This window comes from Drosophila tropicalis, unplaced genomic scaffold (genome assembly GCF_018151085.1).
Source record: "Drosophila tropicalis isolate 14030-0801.00 unplaced genomic scaffold, ASM1815108v1 contig_859, whole genome shotgun sequence".
Lineage (NCBI taxonomy): Eukaryota > Metazoa > Arthropoda > Insecta > Diptera > Drosophilidae > Drosophila > Drosophila tropicalis.
In genome coordinates this window covers 3,437,852-3,463,514 of record NW_027173353.1, presented here as the reverse complement: position 1 = coordinate 3,463,514, position 25,663 = coordinate 3,437,852, and the positions used below count along the sequence as shown (strand labels likewise).

The 25,663-nt window shown below is 36.1% G+C and overlaps 2 protein-coding genes across 3 annotated transcripts; both read right to left on the bottom strand.

Annotated features, from left to right (window-relative positions):
• Positions 1-1,910: 1,910 nt before the first annotated feature.
• Positions 1,911-3,419, bottom strand: Or67a (Odorant receptor 67a). Its single transcript, XM_068296507.1, has 4 exons — positions 2,572-3,419; positions 2,312-2,513; positions 2,096-2,251; positions 1,911-2,034 (listed from the first exon to the last, which is right to left on the bottom strand). The coding sequence occupies exons 1-4, from the start codon at positions 3,417-3,419 to the stop codon at positions 1,981-1,983; spliced, it is 1,260 nt and encodes a 419-aa protein (XP_068152608.1). The 3' UTR covers positions 1,911-1,980.
• Positions 3,420-6,841: 3,422 nt separating this feature from the next.
• LOC137582450 (uncharacterized) lies at positions 6,842-24,887 on the bottom strand. Of its 2 annotated transcripts, none has more exons than XM_068296994.1 (4): positions 24,231-24,887; positions 17,325-17,752; positions 8,902-10,723; positions 6,842-8,285 (listed from the first exon to the last, which is right to left on the bottom strand). In XM_068296994.1, exons 2-4 carry the CDS (start codon positions 17,367-17,369, stop codon positions 7,552-7,554), a joined length of 2,601 nt encoding a protein of 866 aa, XP_068153095.1. In that variant the 5' UTR covers positions 17,370-17,752; positions 24,231-24,887; the 3' UTR covers positions 6,842-7,551. The 2 variants fall into 2 exon arrangements, with proteins under 2 accessions (XP_068153095.1, XP_068153094.1); XM_068296993.1 differs by having other exon boundaries at positions 24,243-24,887.
• Positions 24,888-25,663: the final 776 nt, after the last annotated feature.

Sequence of the window (25,663 nt, the reverse complement as noted above, 5' to 3'; positions counted from 1 at the left end):
TTAAAAAGAGAGATCATTAACCTTAACCTTTATTCTATAGCCACTTCTTGCCATTGCCGTGGGAAGGTCCATGTAAGCTCCACTCGAGGATACATGGCTGATTGAAATTGAATACAGACATTATAGAGAATCCATAGAAAACAATGCCCCTCAAAGCAATTGAAGGCACATTTATCCATCATAATGTGACGGCACCTGATGCTCCTCTAACTTCTCATGGTACAATTGATTCCCAAGAAGAATAAGAATTGCGCATAAAAATTTAATCATGCGGGAATTTTTCACTCTTTTCTACACAAAAAATGAACAAAAAAAAAACAAAAAATGATGGCATAATAGAGAAACTAGACAGAATTTGAGTTTGAATAAATAGCAAAATGTAATGAATTAACTTCCACGAAATGGGTAAAAAAAAAGGGTAGCAAAATATGTGAAAAGGATTTCAATCAAGCAAGTGGGCAATCAATTGAATTATGGAATGATCTATATACAAAAACCCTCATCAACAATAGGTAGACCAAAGATAATGGGCAAATTTGTGAGCGTGGCTTATCAATATTTTTGCATCAAACCAACTGAAATTCTAGTTAAGGCTACCAAAGAAGCGGGCAAACTGTCAACGTTGAAGATTTCCATAGAAAGTTTCATGATATTTCATTCAGTGAATTAATATTTTTCATTTATCAGTACATATTTACAAGTATTTGTGTTGTAATTATTCTCTCTTAATTAATGCAACGTCATGTCTGTGCAGCCAACTGACTGACGGCATTTTGATTTTCAGTTTGAATTTTCAGCTCATATCGAATGACAACGACGTGGGAAGCACGCACACAGGACCCGATTTTGCTATCCCGATCTCAATTCCAACCAATTCACATTTCACGTCAAGATGAAAGATATGCGAGATCAACATGTAATCTTTGGCATAAATAAGAAACCCCATTCCCATGCCCATCCCCATCGAAAAGGAAAAAGGCGAAAGAAAGAACGTTTAAGAAAATGACAATGAACGCATGTTGCATGCCCATCGCCTGATCGAATGTCCTTTGATATCAAAACGTTAAAGAAGCACCGTGTGGTACTTATATTTCATTATGCGAAAAAGGACACAGACCTGTCGTCGTCGTCGTCCTCGTCCTCGTCATCATCACCGTCTGAGTCAGTTGAAAGCAACCCCTTGTCCCGTTTACTCTGCTACTTCAAGCGAATTTTGAATCCTGCCGGTGCCTCGTTTTTTCTCCTTCTCCCTTTTGGTTTTTTCCTTTTTTACTTGGAACGCACACTTCAACCCTGCCCGTGCCCTTGCCTGTCAACTCCTTTTGTCATTGTCCGTTCCAGGTTGTGCTCTCCCTAGCTATCGTCCGACCGCTTGACACTTGCAGATTAGTAAAAGTGTTGAGTTTTTTCTCTGATATGTCTGATCGAGTATTTTTCTTGCTAATTGCTGCTCAGACAATTAGTCTTGCTCCATATTGATGGGCGCAAACTGCATTCACTGACTGATCCTTGAGTCTATATTCATATGTTTGTATGAATGTGCAATGATTTGCATTATTTTTTTGTTTGTTTGCACATGTGTCCTGTGTTTCAAGGTACTTTATTTCTTATCCATCCTTTTTTTCCTTCTCTTTTCTGAATTAACTTTTCAGGTTGATTCATGACTTTTGGTAATTTAAATCTGCCTTTCCGGTCTATGATTTCTTGGTAGCAAAATAAATAGAAATCAGCCATTTCAGAATGCTGAATTCTTTGATGTCCTTTTGCCAAATTTTAACTCACCGGGCATTGAGCTGCCTTCTTTGCCTTATTTATTATTAATTACTAAGACAATCAATTAAATAAATATTATTAAACATGTCTTAAAGCATTCTAAAGAATTTTATTTCATTTTATTTAAAAAATTCTGTCTAAGCGTGAAAACTAATCCTTTTTGCCAAGTACTAATTGTAAGCTTTAAGCTTGTATCCATTTTAAGTCTTACTGATACATTGTTCGAATAACGCAAAAGAATTGATAAGACATCTTCAAGAACTGCAACAAAATTGGAGGCAAAATTAAATTGATGAGGAGTTTAATTAGATTTCGTACTCACCATACTCATAGTTTCCATTGAGACATCTAAAAATACGGTGGCACTAAGGCAAACTGGTTTCTGGGCTCTCATGGCCACTAGAACTAACATCTTGCGAAAACGACCATCTGCTGGCGTCCAATTCATATCGTAGACTGCAAAGCTAATGCTAAAGCTCTGCAAAGGACGTTTAGTGTATATAGAAATGATTGTGATATGAAAAAGTTAACTAAATACCGCATCAATTAAGGCTTGACTAAAGTAGCATATGAGATAAATTTCTGAGGTGGCCGATATGAGGAGTAGGGCAAGTTTACTAGTTTGCTCCGGGCTTAAGCCTACGGTCATCTGAAAGCCAACGAAGCAAACAACCATCGAAGAGGCCATGAAATTTAGTAGCAAAGGAACGCCGAATACATCATTCATGACATCAGTAAGGCTGAAATGGTTATTGATGCACTCAAACTACTCCAAAATCAATTTGACTTCCAACTTACCCTAGTATATTATTGTGATATGCGATCAATTGCTGTAATTTGCGCATATCCCCAGCTGATCCTTCCACAGTTGAACCATTTTTTATTTCAATTTCTTTAAGACACTTGGCCAAATAATTGAAATGCATAATCACTTGAATGACAAATGCAAAAATCATTAAATCGGCGGATATATGTCCACATGTGGCCGTATAACCAGCAGTTCCCTGCATAACATAAGTTATATAATATTTCCAGTTATTATGCCAATTCCAGGGGGCTGTTGGCACATAGGGCATTATCTGTTGGGCGTCTGGCGAGTGGAACACATAATGCGGAACTACATACTGCAGAATGGCATACAGATTGTAGGTAACAATCAGGAGCACATATAATCCCCCGAATCCTTGAGATACCCAGCGACACTGACGCAAATAGGTGACCACGTCGTATTTCTCCTGATGCACTTGGTCCGATGGTGGAAATGCGGCCTCAATTTGTAGTACCAGATTCTGTAGCTTTTTCTTCTGTGCACTGACGGCAATAATTTTCAGACCGGCCACAACCACAAAACCAATGTAACTCATTGTCATACAGGCATCCAGAAAATTCTCACTATTACGAAATGCCAACCAGACAAACGTTATCTCGCAAATAAGTACGAAATTGAGATTCACGAAATGTAGCACAAAATATAGAGTAAACCAAATGCTGGTCTTCTCATTAGAGGTTGACGAATGAAACGGTTTTATCCCAATAGTGCGATAAAAGAATAAAGGCATCCACATAAAGTCATTGAAATCCACATGCAACTTATTCAATTTCGACTGCAGGAAACGATCCTTAAGGTGCTTTAAAATCGAAGCCATTACGAGTATTTATTGGTCTCCTGGTAACTATTTGCAAGCCATCGCTCCAGGATGCTTTTATAGTCGAAATAATGCATGGAGCAAGTTAAAATTTTCCCAAAGAAAAGTTTTGCGGTTACAGTTGTTCTTTTTGTATAAATATTTTGCCAATATCAATATATATTGGTCAGTTCGGAGGACACTCCTTTGCTTGCGACATCCTTTTTGAATTCCAACTTAGTCAAACAATCGATATTTCGTTTTTTAAGGTATAAAAATTTTGCCAATAAATCTATTAAATATTTAAGGGCTCACCAACCGCAAAGATTTTCCATAAGGATACAAAATGACTGCGGTTGGATTTGTTTACAAATAACCCTTTTAGGAAAAATCCCCTCAAAAAAAAATTCCAATTAGATTCAAAATGTTGAATGTTCAAACTTGTGCTATGCGTTGTGGTTCGATTGCAACCTAACCGAAAGCCTAAAAGTATGCACATAATTTTTATTTTTATTAAATGGGTCTAAAGTATGATTATTATATTTTTATAGCACACTTTTAGGCACTATTAAAATAAACTGACAAATTTAAATTACATTGAATTACAAAATTGACTTTAAAAAAAAAAATTGGTAAATAATAAATATAAAATAAACTAATATAAATAAAAAAGTGTAGGACAAATGAGACGAGAACTAAGCTTGGAAATTAAATTCTATATACTATTACGTTAAAAAAAGGACAAAAAAAAGGACTGACAAAGCAAAAGCAAAAGCAAAATTTCATTTAATTAAAATTCTTTCTTTTAAGACTTCCGCATCTTCAGATTCTTAAGCCGGCAATCAAAAGAAACAACAGAAAAATGGAATGCAAAACTTTGTTAAAGAATATATTATGAATATTTATCCCATAAAATCTCAAGGCTCGTAAAGTTAATTATAGAATTTTCCTTGCTTAACATTGTTTCCGCGAGTCCTTTCTAAAAATACTCTGCGTTATAATACACATGATCATAAATTGAAGTTTCTCTTTAGGCTGTTGTGGTATGCTAATTATAATGACAAATCGGTCAATTATAATGCCATGTCATAAATTTCCAATGCACGATCGATCATGGCAAAATACTGGAATATTGAATAAAAGTGATCATAAATTATGAAAACTACATAAAGTTGGGGGCAACTTCATTAAGCGACCGCAACTGCAACTTGAGTCATAAAACTGGCCATCCATGGACCTTATATGGGAAATAATTAACTCTCTCTCTCTCCAGTTCTTGTTGTGGCAATTCCTTGTATCTATGTATGTAAAAGTAAAAGGAAGTTGGAAACCATTTAATGAAGCCAACCTGCTGCTAGAGCTGGCTTTTACAAAGCTGTCAGAATGGCAATCCAGCCGGCACGCCCACCATATTAAAAAGCAACTAACAGGACGTGAGGGCGTTCAGCCTGCGTCGTTCAACCTGTCAGGCAGCGGCAATCGTGTAGTTTTCAAATTTATTGCCAACACGCACAACATGCAACGCCCCCGAACTTGAAAAGAAAAGGAACACAACTCGGGAGGAGCTGATGGGGCTGAGCTGAGGCCCTTTGGGGAACGTGTTTAGTTGACGTTCATCATTCTGCAGACACTCTCGCAGTGTGCTCTTTCACTTGGAATTCTTTTCAGAACAAATCCCATAATTGCCTCACTTAAGTTCAGTTCGAGAGCCTGCAACGGTATAACCAGTTTCCTGGATTCCATACATCGGATCTGTCCATCAATAGCTGGGCAGCTGACCGCAGAAAGGGCACGGCATCGGTGTCGGCATCGTCGTCATCGACCAGCAACCAACAAGAGAGTTGCCGTTGTTATTCTGTGGCATATTTTTCGCCTTAAATCTGCGCCAGCACAATCACATTCTCTTTTTTTTTATGACCATGCATAGTATTTCACACAGATCGCGTCCACGATGCTGGGTTCCAGCCTAAAGTCAGTGTCAGAGCCTGATTGCTGGTTTACGATAAGACAACATACCAAAGCTTGAACTTGTGTACACTCACCCGATTGTCTTACATTTATAAATAGCTCAGGCAATCGACGCTTTGCTGGCGCATGCAATCAGTGGAAATTTTCAAGATACTCTACAATCACTCCCTCTTCGGGGCAATAAAAACCAAATGACGACACGCAGACGCCAAACATATATCCCCCATTTACGGTGCAAGTCGACCGCAAGCAAGGTCGTTCAGCGACCTTCAGATCCGTTCCAGCATCACCTCCATCACCATCATCATCCCCACACCCCCGTCCTCAACGCCAGTCGCAGACTCTGTTTCAACGGCAAGTCCTGTTTGGCATTTATGGGGCCCGTCGTGCACTCGTTTTCTATATATTGAGGTAGATCAGTAAACAAGTCCCTGCTTGGCTTCTTTATGATTCTACCTACTGTCGTTGACTTCAGCTCTTAATTGGCCAAATGCATCTATAAAACTCTCAACTCTCTGCCTTGACTTTGTCAACCAGTTAAAACGAGACACAGCGAGCAAGAGGGAAAGGGTAACTGACAGGGCTACTTATCTGCCAATTTCAGTTCAAGTTCTCTCTCTCTCTGCGACTCAACATGTTTCCGCATAAGCTCTTTATCCATAAAGACACAAAGGGTATATTAGATAGCAAAGGCTATCAGAATATTGAATACCTACATAGGTAACAGCAGGAAACCGAATTTATTTATTACTCGGTCGCCATTCACTATTCCTATAATCATGACTAACTGAATCGATTTAGTTATTGCTCTCAGAACGATTTCTCAATTTTAAAGCCCCTTAAGGCTCTATGGAAAGAGTCCTTTTGTAAGTAGTTATTATAATATTTTATGGCCATGGAAGACTTAAAGAAAACGAGTATTTCATTGTCCCTATGATTGTTAAAAGAACTAAATTTGAAATTAAGAAACTATTAAGGAAGTTTCGAGATTTAAAGTTGCTTTTGCATGTTGTTGAACAAGGGAAAACCATATCCTTTTCTTTATATTATTCAAAGAAGCCATTTATGTAAGTGATACTCTCATTTTCTCTATACCACTGGCTATTTATAGTTTGAGGGTATTATTTAGGTCGATCTTGCTTTAGTTTAGCCGCTTAACATACTTGGACTCCTGTTGGCGTCTGCCTTTCCAGCTGGTTTGTCACTTGTTCATATCAATTAAATTTTAATGATATTGTCCCAACGTCTCAGCACCAGTCCAGTCCAGTCCACCGACAGGCGAAGTGCATTGACGATTGTCGATTTTCTGGCCGCCGGCTTGCATGTTTTTAATCAATTTTAAATGGTTATTTACATTACGCTATCCTTTCTGGACAAAAAAAAACAACCAGTTTTGTTGTTGTTTTTTGTTTTCGCCAGCTGGGATGACAACTGAGATTCACTTTTCGAGAGATAAAAGAAAAAGATCAAGCATATGCTACATCCGACTTGCACTTATTTATTTTGTAATTTATGTTTTTATTTCACTAATATGCATATTACTTAAACTCTAATTAGGATATTCGTTTCTATGCCTGTTTAAGGTTTAGTTGTAGGTGTAGGTGTAAGTGTAGGTGTTGTTTTTTCCTTTTTTTTTTTTTTTTGGGTGTGTAGGACATGTAAATTATGGCAAGTTGCTAGGTCCGAAAATTTCGTTGCTTCTTGGGTGTTACTTGGAATAAATTAAATTACAATACCAACAACTACAATAAATTAATTAAAACATTAACTAAACATTAAACAAATTCGTTTACAGTGAGACACAAACAAACACACACACACACTTACATGCACATACACACACAGACACACACACACACGCGTTTTGCTTTATATAGGAAGTACAAAAAAAAATAAAGAAAGAAACATATGGATGATTCCGATTCTGATTCTATTGCTCTCCTACTGGCTCTCAATTGTGGGTCCAACTAACTACACTAACTAACTAACTAACGACTACATAGTTCGTGGCCGAATAAAACTGTAAGGCTAATATTAATTTAAGTTAGAGCTAACTACAATACGACTTGGATCACATGTGTATGAAATTGGAAGGCCATTCTTCTGTTGCAGCTGCTGGGATTCTTCGGCTGCCTGCCCAGCTGTGCTCTATGGGCGACTCTACATGACTCTAAACTTCAACATACTACTTCAACTTCAGAAATGTCAACAACGCCTTTTGTATCAGACTGCGATTAATGGTCGAATCGGCGGTATAACGCACACCGCGCAAATTACCATCGTTGTGGTCCACCACACCATACTCGCCGACAATGAAACCATCGTCGGTCTTCTCCTCTACGCGATATTTGCGATAGTTTCGTCCCTCCACCACATAGGCCACTTTGTCTTCATCCGATTCGTCTCCATTTCCATTTCCATTACCATCGTCGCCCTCTCTCACATCGCCGTCATCATCGTCGTTGTTGTTGTTGTTGTCGTTTTCGCCACCGCCATCATCGTTGTAATCGTTGGCATTTGCGTTGGCGTTGTACACTACCGAACCACGTCCTCTGTCTATGCCACGATTCCGAATGCTTGTCGTTGAAGCCAAAGTAGTTACTGGTCCGGCTGGTGTTGTGGCAATGGCCAATGCTGAGCTTAGACCCCCAATCCCAGCGGCTACACCACCCTGCAGCCCATGGGCTCGTCCGTTTGTCATAACACTTACGGACTCTTCAATTTCGTAATTTTGCTCTGGGGTCGGTGTATAGAGCTCAGGCCGTTCGGTGGTAAAGTGTTGTGGCATGACAGGGTCCCGAACTCTGCCCGCCGAAGACGACGATGAGGATGAGCTGGTGGAGCTAGAGCTATACGAATACGCCGACACTGATTGTGGATGTTGCTGTGCAAATTTTGTAGAAACACACTTGACTAGATCTGCAAGAGGAGATATCAAGAAAACGAAAAGATAAAACAAGAAAAGATGATTTCTGATAAGTTCAAGATTAGTTTCCAGAGGTAGGGTAACAACCATGCGTTGTCTATGCCTATGTCGCTGTCTCTCAAATTTTTCGTCTTCTTTTTTCTTTGGTTGTCTTGGCCAAAAGTTGTCTTCTCAACATTTTTTTCCGTCTATCTGTGCACATCATAATTACACTCTACTGTGGGAATTTCAACTCTTCTCGGAGAAATAAAGGTTTATTTTGTAATAAATGTTAATCTCTCTCTGTCTTTTGAAGGTAAAAACTTTTGCCAAAACTAAAGTTAGAAAGTTAGACTATTATATGAAGGTTTTACTTTGTGAGAAATGTTAATGAAAATTATAAAATTTTATTCATATTTGGCATATTTTATTCTCTTCGTTCCCACTTTTATTTATCCTTTGATCAACCACACATTTTCTCAAAAACCAACTAAGTTATGATAATTTCTTTTCAATTTATGCAAAATGCTTGACCTCACTTCAATAGACCAAAAAATTATGGAGACTAGTGTAATTTGGTTAAACAGAGACTCAAGAGAGAGAGAGAGAGGGAGAGAGACTTGGACTCACCTCTATTGGGCAATCCTTTGGCATTTTGATTAGAATGTTGGAGCGACAGTGATGAATGCTGACGTTGCTCCCAACATGGACGATGATGATTATGAGGTTGCTGATGATGATGATGTTGTTGTTGCTGGTAGTCGCTCTTCGATACAATTGGCTCCAATAGATGCTGCTGCTGCTGCTGTTGTTGGTGGTGCGACTGTGGTTGCGGTGCATTCAATAAATCATAAGGTAATTTATCCAAATTGAAGAGTACACGACGCGGCGGCTGTGACGCAGTTATAGACGGCGATTGCCTTTGCTGCTGTTGCTGCTGCTGTTGGAGCAGATGATGATGATGATGACTGTGATAATGTTGCTGCCAAGTGGTTGGCCTAACTATGGCAGACGTTCCAGTTGCAGTTGCAGTTGTTGTTACTGGCTTTGCTGTGGTTGTTGTTGGTCTTGTGGTTGTTGTTTTTGTGGTCGTCGGCGGCGTCGTTGTTGTTGTCGTCGTCGTGGTCTGAGCCTCACCAAAAGCAATGCGCGAGACAATTGCTGGTCGACGCAAACGTGAGGGCACAAAGGTGGTTGGAGCTGGACCCGGTGGCACAGTTATGGGCGGTAATGAAGTTGTGGTAGCCACAGGAGTTTCCACACTGGACGATTGGCTACCAGACGTAGTTGATGTTGTGGTTGCCGGACTGCTTTGCGGCCAATAGGTCTTAGCCGGTTCCCCATACACTTTCGCAGGCTGTGAATAAACTTTCGCCGGCTCTGAATAGAATTTCGATGGCTGGCCATATACCTTAGCTGGCTCGGAATAAACCTTCTCCGGCTGGCCATACATTTTTGCTGGTTCAGAGTAAACTTTAGCTGGCTCAGAATAGAATTTCGAAGGAACACTGTACATTTTTGATGGTATTGAATAGAATTTTGATGGCTCGGAGGCATGTGATCCCTGACCCTGCTGTAAACTCTCACTGACATTACGCTGAGCCTCGGCCAAAATGCCGGCCGATTGTTGCCAACCCTGCAGATCCTCAACATTCTGGGATATGGAACTATATGAAATTGATCTAGACTGTGGCCCATGACTACTGCCCGGCTTGGTGTCGTGGTAGATAACCGTCTGGAAGGGCAGCAATTTGTCTTCTTCCTCGTTTTCCGTCCCACTATGATTTCTGGCAAATGCCGCATGGCTGGCCGCCACCAATGGAGCTGCCAATACATTCTGTATATTCGATGCACTATTCAAGGAATCGCCAGTCTCGCCATCCATGGCATCGGCCGCTAGTCTAGGCTCTGTTTCCTCAATGGACAATTCACTTTTATGTGAACGATTGACGAAATCTGAGCCCGAGCCCGAGGCACTCACTGGGCTAACTGGACTAATTGGAATCCGCCCCCTTGATGGTGGGCCTCGTTTGCTGGAGGAGCTAACACTGACTGCCACCACTTTCACCTCGTCTTTGAGTTTTGTTTTCGACTGCTTGTGATTTGGAGGATCCTCCAGAAAGACAATCTTACTGCCTGTGGTCACCAACTTAACCTGCTGTTTGCTCTCATCGTCTGCCTCATGCTGGCTATTCGCATTGCGATAGCGTGTCTTGTGCTCCAAACTCCTGGCATTGTTTGTCCTTATGCTACTTGTAAGTGGTAATGAACTGGAGGAACTGATGGCCTCACCTCTGCCCTCGAAATCCTCGCTGCTGTGCAGACTACGCTGCTGTTCATCATGATCGAGAAATAGCTTGAGGAACTCATTGCCAGCAATGAGCTCACTATGTCGACCCATCGGTGAGGGAACGGGTGCGGGACGAGGTCGCGACTGGCAGCGACACAACATCTGCAAAAAATGACAACGAATTTGTTTAATGCTTTTTTCATGCAAATGAGCGCACTGCAGTTGCAATTGCAGTGCCATGAGCTTATCTAAGTGATCTATTTATAAATTTGCGTAATTAAAATATCATTTGGTTTATGTATGGGGAAATAACTCTTCATGTCCGAGTCGAATATGCATATGTCATGCAGGGGACCAAGCATTGGCATTTCGAATAATAACGAACTATCTATGTATGTATGTATGTATGTATGAGTGTGTAGTGTGTAACATGGGTCTCTATTAAGACATCATTGGAATGCAGCGGTGCTGTTTGAAGTGCTTGAAGTGTGTGACTTGTGGTGCCCCTTGCTTCCGAGTAATTAAACACGAGCTTAAGAGCCCCAACAAGTGGGTGGGTGGTGGAGCAAAAACAAATTGTAACAAGAACCACTTCAATTAATCGATAAAATGTGTATGAAAATACCGTTAGCAAAACCAACTTGAAAAGTTTTACACTTACATACATCGAAATACTATTCAAATTTCAAAGCTATTCTCTTTTTGGTAACTTTTATCGGCTGCTAGAAAGCTTGTTTAACTTTTTATCCTACATATAAACGGGAAATGCTTTAGTTTCAGGTATCCTTCGAAGGGAACACTTTCATGACCTTTTGATTTTGACATAACAAAAAGAGTGTCCTTACTAAATGAGTTATAATTATTGCTATATTGTTAAAATCAATCTAATTATTATTATTATTATTAAAGTATAGGATATAGTTTAAACTAAGAACCTAACTATATTTTACAAGCACTCTCAACTAAGGACTTCGGCTTAGACGAAAACTACATCCATTCGAACCCGAGTCCTCGTTGTTCAGTTGCCCAAATGACTGGGTCACTTAGACAACTCATCTACCGATTTGAGTAATGATTCTATCTATCCAATGACATACTCCGATCCATCTTTGGCCTAGGGTCCATCCGATCAATCATTTCTATGGATGAAACGAACCCCAGCCCAATGACAACAGGACACAGTCCTCTATACATGTAATGTGGGATTATTATCTAATTATTATTAGATTATTATTATCTATTATTATTATCAAAGTTTTTTTAATGCACACTTATATGAACAAAAGACTTTCTGTAAGCCTTTTTATTTACTTATTTTAAATTCTGAAAGTTCAATGTCAAATACAAACTACAATCTCTTAAATTCTTGCTCAAATGCTACTAATAATTTTGCTAAAATATTGCTAAACGTTTGAAAAATAAAGAATATCTAAATAACATTTTTTTAATATGCGATTTTTAATAATAATTTTTTTAGCATCATTCTTTAAAAAGTAATGGACCAAACTACCTTCAATAAAAAGTTGTTAATTTTATGAATTTTAATTTGGGCTAGCTGGACTAAAAATATAAACATTAACTTTATAGAGTGGCCACTTCCATTCTCCTGATCTCAACTTAAAGGAGAGAAACAGAAGATATCATTATTAACTAATGACATAATGGAATCTTATTTTATAAACAATCAGAATGATTCAATATTATTGACTAGAACAGTTTTTAAACTTTAACCAAAACAACTTAAAGAAATTTATAAGAAATTAATTACATACTGAAGCTAAAAATGATTTTTGTCATTGTTTAGTTGGTATTTTTTTGGTGAAAACTTGTCTGAAACTATATTTGGCAATAACTTGCATGAAAATAGTTGAAAAATGAAGGCTTTGAAATTCTTAAAATACTTTCCTTCCATATTCAATCTCAATAAATTAAATATTCACTTTATATATTTATTCATTCACGGCCATCGAGTGGCAAGAGATTAGCAATAAATTCTTATCACATCCACACCCTTGGCCCATAATAAGTAATATTAATAACTCAAACAAAAGATTTATCTATAGATCAATAAAGCATTATTATCTTTTAAAGAAAAAATTAGCATTCCTAATTGCAATATAAACAAAAAAAAAAGAAATAATAATAAAAACAACTAAAACATTCAATTTGTAACAGTTTTATGGGCAATCGAAATTTATGCGAAACGAAAGGCAATTGAAACAATGCTCAAATAATCACATAATTTGTAAATCTATCTATATGTATAAAAATAAGATTACAACAACAAAAACTAAAATGCAAACATTAACAACATCCGGCAGCTTTTTGAGAGCAGCGAACTGCGATGTGCAACAACAACAACAACAAAAACATATTAAATACAATAGCAACAAATGCAATTGTTATTGTGGGCGAGCGGTTGTTGTCGCCATTCGTCGTTCTCGCCGTTGTTGTTGTTGTTTTTTAGTCAACTTTTTCTAGATCATATTTAAAGCGATTCAATCTAACAATTGTTGGCAGCCAAAACACCTTCGCATATATGCTAAAATTACATAGTAAGTAAATCAGGCAGTAACTGGCCACCATCAGCATTTGTTTTTCTTAGTCATCGTCAGTCGTTTGGTATCAAATCAACGGATTGCCTTGCCTTTTATGTATAAAATTGCAGAAGTAACCGGACTGACCAGGGGCGTTCACTGAGTGGAGTGAGCGTTCAGTAATAGGAATAGGAACACAGCTTAAAGCAACGCCCAGGCCCATTTAACATTGACACTAAAAATGATTGAAAAGTCAAAGACAAAAGGGCCCAACAGAAGAAAAGAAAAGGAAAAAAAAGAGTGTTAAATATATTTGGTTACCATTTGGTTAATGCTTAAAACAAAACGTTCTAAAAATATACATACATACATCAATTGTATTATAGGATTGACCAACACAAAAGCATTCCTTTTTGGCCATTATGTGTGTGTGTGTGTGTGAGAGGGAGGCTAAGTTACTTGAACCGGCTGAGCAAAGTCAGTGACGTGCTCTAGTTTAATGAATGAAATACTTTTAGGCCACTTGTCGGTGTTGTTGTTGTTGTTGTTGTTGTTATTCCTACTGTTTGGTAGCCAACCATGATAGGCAATTATTAATCTTGATTGATTTATCAGTTTTTGGGGAGCATGTTGTCAGTTTTTTTTTTTCCTTTCCTCAATCATTTTTGCTGTTAATCCTGTTAGACATTCTTTTGCACTTTGCTTCGTATTTAACATCAATTTATCATTCGATTGTTGCAACATTCACAACAACAGCAGTGACAATTTTCACGGCTGTCAACTTAGCGGAAGTGTCAAGCGTATATATAAGAAACTCTCAACATTTGCCACAATATAATGCTATATCCGTCTAATTGAATCTCAAATCGAATGGACATCAGAACAATTAAGCAATAATCATGCCTTAATGAACACTCTCTTTGTTTGGTCAAACGAAATCAATTGACTTTCAAGTGCCCGCAAAACGAAACTTAAAAAAGAAACTATATAATCAAATTCAAACTGAAATCGAAACTGAAACTGAAACTTTATTTTAATTAGCCAATAAGCATCCAAGTCGTATGCCCAGGTGGAGAAGAGAGCGGCGTGGGGAATGAAAAAATCCAGTTTAAAATTCATTGTTGAAAAATTTTTGAACAATTAAATTGCTTTTCATAGTCGAATTCAATTTTTTAGTATGTGTAACAATATCATTTCTATGCAAATTTCGGAAGTTTTATTTCTCTTTTGTGATTGATATGCCAAAACAGGATTCAAGTCCTAAACGAATGACTCAAGACACAAACTTGCCACACACAAAGCTTTTGTATATTTTAGATCAAATTTCTGGGTAAAAGTCATGTAATACATAAAATAACAAAATAAGTTTATTGTTTTTTTGTTGTTGTCTTTTATCAAACTGGGAAGAATTGAATGCACTTGCATATTTTGCTGTTTGTTGGTTTGTTGGCCCGAAAGGCATTTCTTGTGTAATGGGAGTGGTAATGGTCGGTGGTGGTGATGGTGGTGGTGGGCGTTGAAAGGAGCCAAGTGAATGTGTCAGCGGTCGCCATTCGAAAACTTCATGCCCCAATCTCTGGGTCCAGTCACCACCCGCTGTCGTCAGCTGCTGTGTTGCAACTGTGCAACTAAAAGTTTATTTTTTTTTTCTTAAAACATTATTTGTTCGATCGATTTGATCTTCAAGCCCACTGCCCCACACGGGCAGCCCACATTAGGGCGCGAAATGCTCAATGCCACCATCCAAAAGTGATCTCAAAAATTGCAACTATCATATCACCAAGCTGAGGCATATAATAACATACATTTATTAATTACAAAGCACAGACAGAGACATAAAAACTGCACACAGATCTATTCTGCATATAGTTAACACCTTTCTGCCCCCAACTGGCAAAAAAACTATCGAAAGAACAAAAAATTATCTATTCAAAATTTGATTTATGGCAAGCAATTTTCTATATAATTTGTTTTTGTACGACCATGAAAAGTCAAAGTGTTAAAAAGGTCAAGGGGTCAAATCAGTTGTTAATTGGGTTTTCAAATGAAATTTTTGGAAACCAAATTTTATATTTACCAAATTGAAGTCAAAATAAACCTCCCAAACCACAAATGAAGGCCTTAAATTATCCTTTGTACTAGAAAAACACCAAAAAAGGGAATACGAATTAAGTGAAAACCAGCATTAAAAAGATTTTTTAAACAGAAACCACTTTGATCAGTCATTTTTTAAGCCCTCTTGTTGATTGATTGATTCACGGATGACTCAAAAGCTACTCAGGTGTGTACCCATAATCTGATTTATATGAAGTAACAAAAAAATATAAGGATATTAAAGTATATGATTAAATATAAGCTGAATTGGGCAGTGAAAAGGAGAGAGGCGTTGGAAGTACAAAGTTAAATGAAGGAGTCAACATTATTTAAAGAAAAGAATCATAAGCATCTCAAGTCGTGAAAGATCATTAGGATACCATTTTCTTCCGACATGATACAATAAAAAGCTCGTTTAAGACTTGAATTTGAAAAAGGAATTCAAAACGATAATTAAATGATCGTAGATTTTATAAGACTCTGCTTGGGTTTTTTTTTGGAAACTTCTTTTAATTGAGAATGCGGTTGTTCTTTTAACTAAAAATTGAGAAAACTTTTTGAATAAGTAATGCCAAAATATTCTCAAAAACTTAATTGTTTTGAAAATTTACGAAATTTCTATATGTTGTGTGTCACAATGGGTTAACATTTTATTTATATATACATATATATATAATTGAAAGAAAATCAAACTTTAGAATGTTGTTGCACCACAACAACGCTTTGTACGGCACCGCAGCGCACCTTACCCCGCACACCATCCCTTTATTGTGCATAATTTGCAAATTGCTGCCGCTGCCGTCTCTGACGTCGCAGTCGTCGTCGCAGTCGTCGTCGTCATCGAATCGCCATCACTAGTTTCCAGTTGCGCATAACCGCACTCAAATCGCGTGCAATTATTTAGCTTCAGTTTTGCCTTACTTTACCTACTCTACGTTACTCTACTCCACATTACTCACAATCAACTCGAGCTTTGTTTTGTGTCTAATGAGCAGTCAATATATGTATATATATATACTCCAATACACACAGTCCAGACGAAGCAGCCACAACAGACATTAACCAATTGTGTGGTAAAATTAATAAACAACAACAACAACAATGCTAGAAAATAAATGCATTCACCCGCCATTATTAACTATGGATGATTTGGCCTAATAAAATGTAACACAAACAACAACAAACATCAATAAAAACCCATTTTCCAAACGCATTGGCCAAGTAGGCAATTTGCTGCATGTGAAATGCATTTGCAATTGCCAAGCCACCACATACATATATAAATCTCAAGACAATTACAATAAACCAACCATACGTATATATATATATATATTGACCAGCGTAACGAAGAATAAAAGTGAGCCAGATTTATTATCTGTAAAGGTTATAACAATCGAAAACTACTTAAGAGAAACAAAAGCAAAAAGAGGCGGAGTGAGAGAAAACGAAAACGTATGAAATAGAAATAATCGAGAAAAAATAATATGAATGAATGAAATATGCATGAGGTAAGCAGGTGAACGTGAACTTTTCAATTTTGAAGTTCATTGGCAAAAGTCAGTCAATAATACATAAAACAAGTTTCCAGCCTCATAAGTTTTTGATATACACGAAATATATGGAAATATACAAGAGTTTAAATAATAGTTAACGCAAAAAGAACGGTACATTTCTTTTGTTTTTTCAATTTAATTTGAATTCCTAATTAAAGGTTTGCAACTAATTAAAGTCTACTTTTGACCACATACTAAAATGAATAACTACCATACGTCATATAAGGTTCTACTAGCTGTTGAAAATGGGTTTTAATTTACAATTGAAAGCATCATTAGTTAATGATATTGAAGCTCATAATAATATTGAAACTTATCAGCTAATCAGAGAACGTATTTTGAATACTTGGCTTAAATGATCTAACTACTTTTCATAACAAGCACTCAAGACATTGCTTATTCAATAAGAGGAATAGAAATCGTATCCTATTAAGAATCCTTTCACCTTGAGTGTGTAAAGATTCATACATTTGGATTTTCCCAGCATTCGTGTTCCTGATTGACACAAATTACTTACAGGTAAGTTAAACAAAAGAAGCCAGAAAAAAATCTGAAACTGAAACACAATTTTAAACTTACCAACAGCAAAATCAGCAATTTGAGTTGCCAACAAAAGTGTGCCATGCCGTTGATGTGGGTTTAATGGTCAATACCTTAACCACTCTTGACTACTTCACTTCACTTCACTTCACTTCACTCGATGTTGCGTTTCGTTCTCACTCCTGCTGCTGCTTCCCTTCCTTTTGGAGCAGCTCTTCTTCGAACTTTTGTTGGGGATATTGTGGAGTTAATCAAGCGTTTTATTTGCTGCCTTTTGTTCTGACAAAAACCTTGGATTCTTAATGAAGCTCACTTTCTTTTAGCTAAAATGTGATTCATTTGGCCACCCCGTTGAATTGTTGTTGTTGAATCATCCTGATTATAGTGGCAAAGCATTGGCTCAAAAGACCCAAATCCCAATCCACAGAGTGTTGCTGCTTGTTCGCCGGTTGAGTTTTGTTTAATGACTGCAATTAAAGAAAAGACAAAAATGAGTGCATAGAAATTTGTTTTTTAAATGCCAAAGAAGCTTCCCTCCCATACAAGCCATAAATTCACAAAATTCATTTGCGAATTGTCGACGCGTGAACCAAAAACAGCAGAAAACATCAAAGTCATTGTCAGATCATATAAATTGCAAAATGATACGAAAAATATTTTACAAATCCCAAAAATGAAGCCAAAAAAAGAGCAAAACAAAAACGGAAACAAATTCATTGCAATCAATAATCAATATGAAAATTCCATTTTAAATGTCAAGGTGCATTTCACAGCAAGTAATTTTATTTTATTTATTTGTTACTTGCAACTAATTTTTAAGATTCACCAAAAAATTTGATAGAGTCACGGCATGTTTGCTTGTGGTTTATGTGTCCATGGCAGGGGTGAGGGGGAAGCTTTGGCAGATGGAATTCAATTAAGCCCAGAATGAATGCTTAAAATTTATAGTAATTTGTTAAATAAAAAAAATTTGTTTGAAATTGAAAGTGGTAAGTGCATATTACGTATACGTAGGGTAAGCCAACTATCTAGAAAAATATATGACTAGAGTTCCATTTATAACTTTAAAAACATTTGAACTAACAATTTGTAGAAGTCATTTCAAAGAATTATGGCTTAAACGTTTTAGACTTAATTTCCTCGATTTGATATCATTATGATGATGGTCTTGAAAAGACTTTATGACCCTATCCATCTATATATATGATGACTATATTAATATCATACTATTGATACCGAATCAACTCTTTGGCCAAACCTCTTTTGCCTACGTCTATGCTTCGATAGAATCATTGAACTTGTATTGGCAGCCAGCAACAAGTTTGCAGACATTTATTTGGGATTTTTGGTTGGATGAAGTTATGCCGTTTTTGGCCAAGCCCAGGCAGATGCTCAATTGTCTGTTGCAATTTCAACATATTTATAATTAATGGCAAACAATTTTGATAGGTATTTTTGTTTCTCGTATTTCGTTTGCTGTTGCTTTTTCTTTGCTGCAATCGACACTCAATGTTGGTCAAATTTAGTGTCTTCTTTTTGCTTGAATCGTAGAGTTTTATTTCATTAAAATCCTCCATTTCGATGAGTCTCAAGCATTTCCGCCATAACGAAATATGTAATTAAGTCGTAAACATCAAGCCAAAGTCATATGGTAGGGTAGGTATGAAAGAATCAAATTATAAATAGTTGGTTGGCCAAAAAGAATAGTGAATGAAACCAGTTCTAATTCTTATCAAGCGTTTCTTCACAGTCCATATAATTACTCATAGTCTCTGTCTCTCTTTCTCCCTCTCTCTCTTCCTCTCTCTCTCACGTTCAATGGCTTTTAATTATCAAGGAATTTGTTTTGTCTATGGGTTAAAACAAAAAAAATATATATATGTATATGCCATCGAGAGGAGGAGGAAAACAAAAACTACACAAGTTTATGTCTATAAAAGAACAACCAAAAAAGCAAAACCGAAAAGGCATCTCATTAAAAACGAAAGTTTCTTGGTGCTAAACGCGGCTCATTAATTAGCCAACAAAAAATATGGAAATAACAATTCTAACCGGCATTATATACTATTTAACCATTTTTGGTCTAACCACCTTCTCATATTTCATTCTCTGACGCAGTTCAATTTCTTTTCCTATGTAAGTTTCATAAACGGAAAGTAAAAGTTCTATACGGTTAGCCACGTCTACTAAGGTTCATTGTGATGTGTTTGATGTTAGGTCGAAAACCGGCTTAGACTTACACATTGGTTCACACATTCATTAAGTATACGTCTAGTATGTACACATACATATATCTTGGTATGTAGACATATGCCAAGCTAAACGTCTCTAATTTACTGCAAGACTAGGTAGTTATTAAAGCTGCTATTGCTGTTGCTGCTGCTGCACCCATAAATCGAAATCAAAGTTACCTGATGCTGACTAGAATCCAACTTGGGTTAAGGCCAAAAAGACAACAATCGACCAAACATAGATGATATTCCTATACTAATTCATTTGTATACACTTTAAACCCAGATAGATAGATTTTCATATTGATTAGATGAAGCATTAAAATTTTCTCTATAGATCTTTTAGATAAGCTAAATTTTAACTATATTTATGTCTGCCATTTATTATAGTTATTAATTCATTTAAGTTTATTTGATTTCTCCAGAACCCGTCCATGGGTGATTGATTGTTCTGCTTATTAAGCAACGTTTTCTACGCCTTAAATTTTTCTTTAACAAATTGATTACCAAAGTTGAAGAGACGAATACTTTTTTCTTGCTGGGAATGACCTTTATCTTTGATACTATATGAAATATCCGTCCAATTGGCTCATTTATACTTGAAACAACATAAAGCTGAGAGATATACAGAATTTAGAAGAATCTAGTAATCTTAAAGAACTTTAATAACATTAAAATGTTTAATTATTTTACGAATTCAATCCCGTCTGTAATAATAGAATGTTTGCAGTAACTTCTTAGACAAGTTATTAGGTTAGTTGGATAGATCACTGCATTAGCTAGTGACTTGTTTTATAGAACCTCTCTACATCGAATTTTGTGAACGATTTGTTCTTGAAATTGAATTGGTTGAACTCGTGCATGCCCATTGGCTATATAATAGAACAAAAATTTGTGTCAATACAATAATCACTTGGATCGTTTAGTATATAAATTAGAATGCTAATCGACAGTTAATGGGGATACGCCCTAAAAAAAAAAATAAGAGGAAAAGAAAAATGGCAATAAAATGCAATGATTACAACAAAATAAAGAAATACACCTTACAATCAATATCAATTCCGGTAATAAACTTGATTTAAAACCAGAAGTGAACCAGCTAAAAGGTAAAGGCAAGAAGGCAAAACGTCAATAAATAAATTGACATTAGGTGCGAATAAAATGTGTAACAAATGGGTTAAACGCGCTCCGCACCCGCAATTCGATATCGTCGAATGGACACAATTGGACGAGGCAAGTGACAAATTGTCAAACATTTTCATACAAAAAGTCCCAACAACAATATAACCAAAAGAGATAAAAATAATAAGAAAATGGTAAAAAAAATGGAAACGGCAAATGTCGCGCGACTATTGCAATTCATTAACAGTCTCGGTTGAGGGACGGACAGGCTCAAAGCCAGAGCCAGAGTCACCATCATTGGAAAAGGCCGCCACATGGCGTATGCGTTATATATTTGGCAAAAGGCAACAGCAAGAAAAAAAAACACACACACTAATTGGGGCGTTTTTAAGTTGTTTGTATATCCATGGAATTTGTTAAAAGTTTATTGCACTTTTTTTTGTGGTTTTTTTTTGTTACCATTATCATCATGTCTGTTTGTTATTGTTGCTGCTGCTGCTGCTGATGTATATTAAGACATAGCAATAGATACTAAAGTGCATTCGCAACCAGTTTGACAAATTTTTTTAAAACTTTTTTGTCCAAGTTCCAAACAAAACGTTTTGTCAGCAGCAATTTGTTAATTTACGTTTTGCAGTTAGTTAATTGTTTTGGCCAAAAGCTAAGCAATCTTTGCTTAAGAAAAAAAAACAAAACATTTTATTAAATGTTTGATCCATAATATTGCAACGAGTCGTGTTTGAGCAATCGTTTTTTTTTTTTAGAATGTTAGTGGCAATAAAACTTATTTATTACTTTTGGAAAGGATAAAACTATAAACAAACCATAGAAATATATTTAAGGTAATAAACTTTTTATGGTTGTGTTTGATCTAACATAAAGTAAATAATCTTTTAACTTATGAGTTTGTTATGTAAACGATTTACTTGAATATATAATATCCATAGGCAAATGTTTTAGTACAAAGAAGTGATAGAGTCTTCGATTTTACAGACTCCAAAAGTTGTATGTTTGTTCTTGTCAAGACTTTTAGGTGAAACTTTAAAATCTTGAATTACTAGTTAGAGATGAAAATCAAGAGACAATTCTGAAAGGTCGTTGAAAACTTTAAGTAAACCTTCTCAGCCATCTACGAGGGGAATTACCAATTAGCTTTAGTCTAATCTGGACAAGAAGACTTTTCTTTTTTCGTATGATATGGAGAGAGGTAGATTTCATGGCCAACCACAATTGATTTGCAAAACTATCTCAAAAAATATATAATTTCCATATTAAAAATTTACATCACACTACGAACCCTCTAAGAGCTTCTGAAAATGCATATGCAATTAGCATAGAAATAAAAAAAAAATTAATTTAAGCCAACCATTAGTTGCTAGCCACATCCGTTTTTCAATCAATTTTTCGTGTCTAAAATCCACTTAAAAGCCCTTTTGAGGGGGCAACTCTCAATTACACTTAAGCGTTAATAATTCATCAATAAAATTACTATTACTAATAAGAAGGGCGTCAAAATTATAGCCCCCTAATGCAGGCCAAATTCAATTACAATACACAGTTGAGTTCAAGTCAAATTTGTCCATCAAGACATTGCAGCAATCTGCTGCCATGAGATAAACATCTCCTCAATCAAAAGCCAAGCGTTCAGTCCGCCAATCCATCAAAAGAGAGAGAGAAAAACAAAAAATAACTAAAGTTTTCTACACGCCTGTCAATCACCATTGGGAATCCATTCCAAGCCGACCAAAGCAGAAAAAGGCCATAAAAAGGCTCCAATGGCTGGCTTAACTGTAAATGTAAATCAGCACACACACACACACACAGATCTAGTCATACACTGAGTCACATATACACTTTCATCCATGACCTTGAGGCAAGTCTCTGGTATTTTTTTTTCTTTAATGGTTTTTTTTTTCTCATTTTCTTTCAATGTTGGTTTTGTTCCTTTTTTTTTTTGAGCAACTGCAGCCAACAATCTTTGAGGCTTAGCCTTCAGTAACCATACCGCCCCCTCCCTTAGCTACGCCCGCCCCCCCGTTCCCGCCACCCCTTCGAAGTGCCTTAGATTTTTACAATTGAAGACAAATCCGCATTTTATAGCGGCTGTAAGAAGGTGCAACAAAAACAACAGCAACAGCACGAAATAAAAAAACCAAATTGAGCAAGGTAGCAAAAATTAAACAGCAACAGCAAAAAAAAAAAACAAAATACAAAACAAAAACAAAACTTTTGAGTAACAAGCAAAAAAAATGTGAAAAAATGCTAAGCATAAAAACGCGTTTGCTATTTATACCCTCTCCTCAAGGGGTATATGTACATATATGCCAATGTAACTGAAAATAATATTCAAATAATTGTTAAAGTCAAATATTTGAATTAAATACCATTAATTTGATAGTAACTTATTTATAGCATTTGGTTAATCGGCTTAAACGGATTATACAATTACTTTAAAGTCATTAAAATAAAACTAATTGAAGTGCATAATAAAATAGTATTAACGATTTAGTCTAAGACAAATAACTAATTGTAAATTGATTTTCCCATGGCAGAAAACTATGAAAATTGATTACATTCTAAATCACTTAAATGGAATAGATATCAAAGGCTATAAATGGCACATTATTTATATATCACTTTTTATTATTTTCAAATATTTGAGTAGAAAATTCCCATGGATTCTATGTTTAATATGTTTGAAAGAAACACACTTTATGGGAAACTGTCAAAGTCCTATTTAAAACAGAAATCTTTATTTTTAATAAGTTTTTTAAATCATTTTTTAAAAGTTAAATAGGCAAAATATATACAAAGTGTAACCTTAAGATTTTCATTCTACCAAGAATTCTAAGAAACTTTTATCAGGCAGGATAATGTCTTATTAATACATAGCTTTGCTGCAACAGGATAAAGTTTTGTGATTTCTCTCCTCTTCTTTTGTATTTCTGGTATTTAAAAACAAAGTAAAACATTTTTCAAACAATTTCTGATTCAATTCTAATTCATTTTCAATAACTGACTTAAAATCTTTTATATTATAACAAGACCCTTGTTGACTCAAACAAACTTCAACTCTTGTATTTGAAATCGGCTAACTATGTGATCTATATTTCTGGCTTATATAGTTATACATATATCTAAATATGTATCAAATCCTGCATAGACTCAACATCAGTCTTGGTTAATGAAGGAAAAATATTGTTTTTAAGAGAGAACTTATTCCTCATGTCCTTCCCCGAGGATCTGCCGTTGATATATGTACATATATGTATATATGAAATAATTTATATCATTACTATAATCATTTTTTTTTTTTTTTGAGCAAGTGATTTCCAATTGGAATTACCTATGTAACCTTTCACTTTCCATATGAGTTTATGCAGATAGTTTACCCATATAAATATATATATATATATTCCTCATAGGAACAATCATCTGAAATATTTATTTCCTTAAAGGGTAGAGTGTAGAAAGTATGGCTTGTTGGATATTAGCCCGGCCCTGTGGTTTCTTTTTTTGGTCTTTTGGCCAATTTTAGCTTGTGTCTGGCATATTATTAACCGTTACTTTTTTTTTAACCCGCTGAGCTTACCAATGCACCCACCACATTTGTTGTTGTTGTTGTTGTTGCTGCTGCTAATCCCGTTGTAGTTGTTGTTGGCGTTCAAGTTGATTTTTGTATTTGATTGTTAAGCTTTCTATATAATCGTATTGTCGTTTTCGTTTGTTGATGTTGTTGTTGTTGTTGCTATTATTATTATTGTTGTTGTTGTTGCTGCTCAGTGCAATTGTTGCTAAGCCGTTTTTATTGTTGTACTTGTTGTTGTTGTTGTACAAATTGGAGCAATATTGGCGCGAGAGCTTTAGCTGATTTCTTTATAGGTTTTTAAATTGTTTTTATTGGTATTCATTATTTTGTTGTTGTTGTTGTTGGTATGGTTTTTTTTTTTTTTTACTTTTTATTAATTTATATTTCGCAAATGTAGTTTTAATTAGCTTTTAAACACACTCTGAAAACTTTCAATTTAACTGACTTTGTCGAAATAAAATTGATGTGGGGGGGAGGAGGAGGAGGAAAGTATTTCCTTCACTAGATTCGAAAATTTTTTAACGTAATTTTTAATCTTTTTTTTTGAACGGTCCTTAAATAAGTTTTCAGCTGTGTTTTTTCGTTCTCTTTGACTTTCGCGACAAACGATCTAAGTAGATATATATTTTCTTGTTTTTTCTATATGAACTATAAAATAAGTAATTTCTTTTCTTCTCTCGCTCGATCGCCCTCTCTCTTTTAGCTGTTAGCCCGTCCGTTTGCGTCCGTTTGGCTACAGCGTCCACAATTAACTGAATTCCCACAGCGATCAGAAACTGATAAGTGTTGGCTCTTACTGCCGCCTGGCTAGCCGCGGCCCAAAAGAAGCAGGCAAAAGCTCTGAGACTCCGACTCAGACTCCGACTTCGGCTCAGAGAGTCTCAGCCCAGTCGCAGCCGCCGTCACATTCACAGAACGCAGCCAAGTGCCAAGGCAACAACCAAAACCAACAACCATACCAGACCCCCATAAGAAAGGCAAAAGCACAAGTACCAACAAACAGGCTTCGACTCGATTTTTCTTAGTTTCGGGCCACAGAACAAACACATGAACATAGACACGACAACAACAAACAGCTGCAATCGAAAGAGCCAAAACAAACCCAAACCCACAAAACAACAGGCTTAGAGTTCGTTCCACTATCAAAAAATATAAAGACTCGGTTAAGGCTTCGTGTTTGTAAAAACATATCAAATCAGTGGTCCAAGCCTAACATTCAAAACACCGAAATTTGTATGCCCTCTAAAACAAAAAATGGATCATTACTTCACTTTCAAATCAATCTTAAATGAGGAGAATTTAACATTTAAATATCTCAAAACATGTTCTAATAGAGATTTATTCAATCGCTGCTTATTATTTGGCCACCTTTTTGATTGCTTGCTGGCTCAAAGTCTATCCTGTTCTAGTACTTATAATTTATATAGATAGATCGG

What these genes read in the sequence shown, in the direction of transcription:
- LOC137582450 (XM_068296994.1), bottom strand. Translation starts at nt 17,369, where the DNA reads ATGGCACACTTTTGTTGGCAACTCAAATTGCTGATTTTGCTGTTG. An exon ending in AATTGCTGATTTTGCTGTTG is followed by an intron (nt 10,724 to 17,324) that starts GTAAGTTTAAAA and finishes CATTTTTTGCAG; the next exon opens with ATGTTGTGTCGCTGCCAGTC. An exon ending in CAAAGGATTGCCCAATAGAG is followed by an intron (nt 8,286 to 8,901) that starts GTGAGTCCAAGT and finishes CTCCTCTTGCAG; the next exon opens with ATCTAGTCAAGTGTGTTTCT.
- Or67a (XM_068296507.1), bottom strand. Translation starts at nt 3,419, where the DNA reads ATGGCTTCGATTTTAAAGCACCTTAAGGATCGTTTCCTGCAGTCGAAA. An exon ending in TATCACAATAATATACTAGG is followed by an intron (nt 2,514 to 2,571) that starts GTAAGTTGGAAG and finishes TAACCATTTCAG; the next exon opens with CCTTACTGATGTCATGAATG. An exon ending in GTCAAGCCTTAATTGATGCG is followed by an intron (nt 2,252 to 2,311) that starts GTATTTAGTTAA and finishes CGTCCTTTGCAG; the next exon opens with AGCTTTAGCATTAGCTTTGC.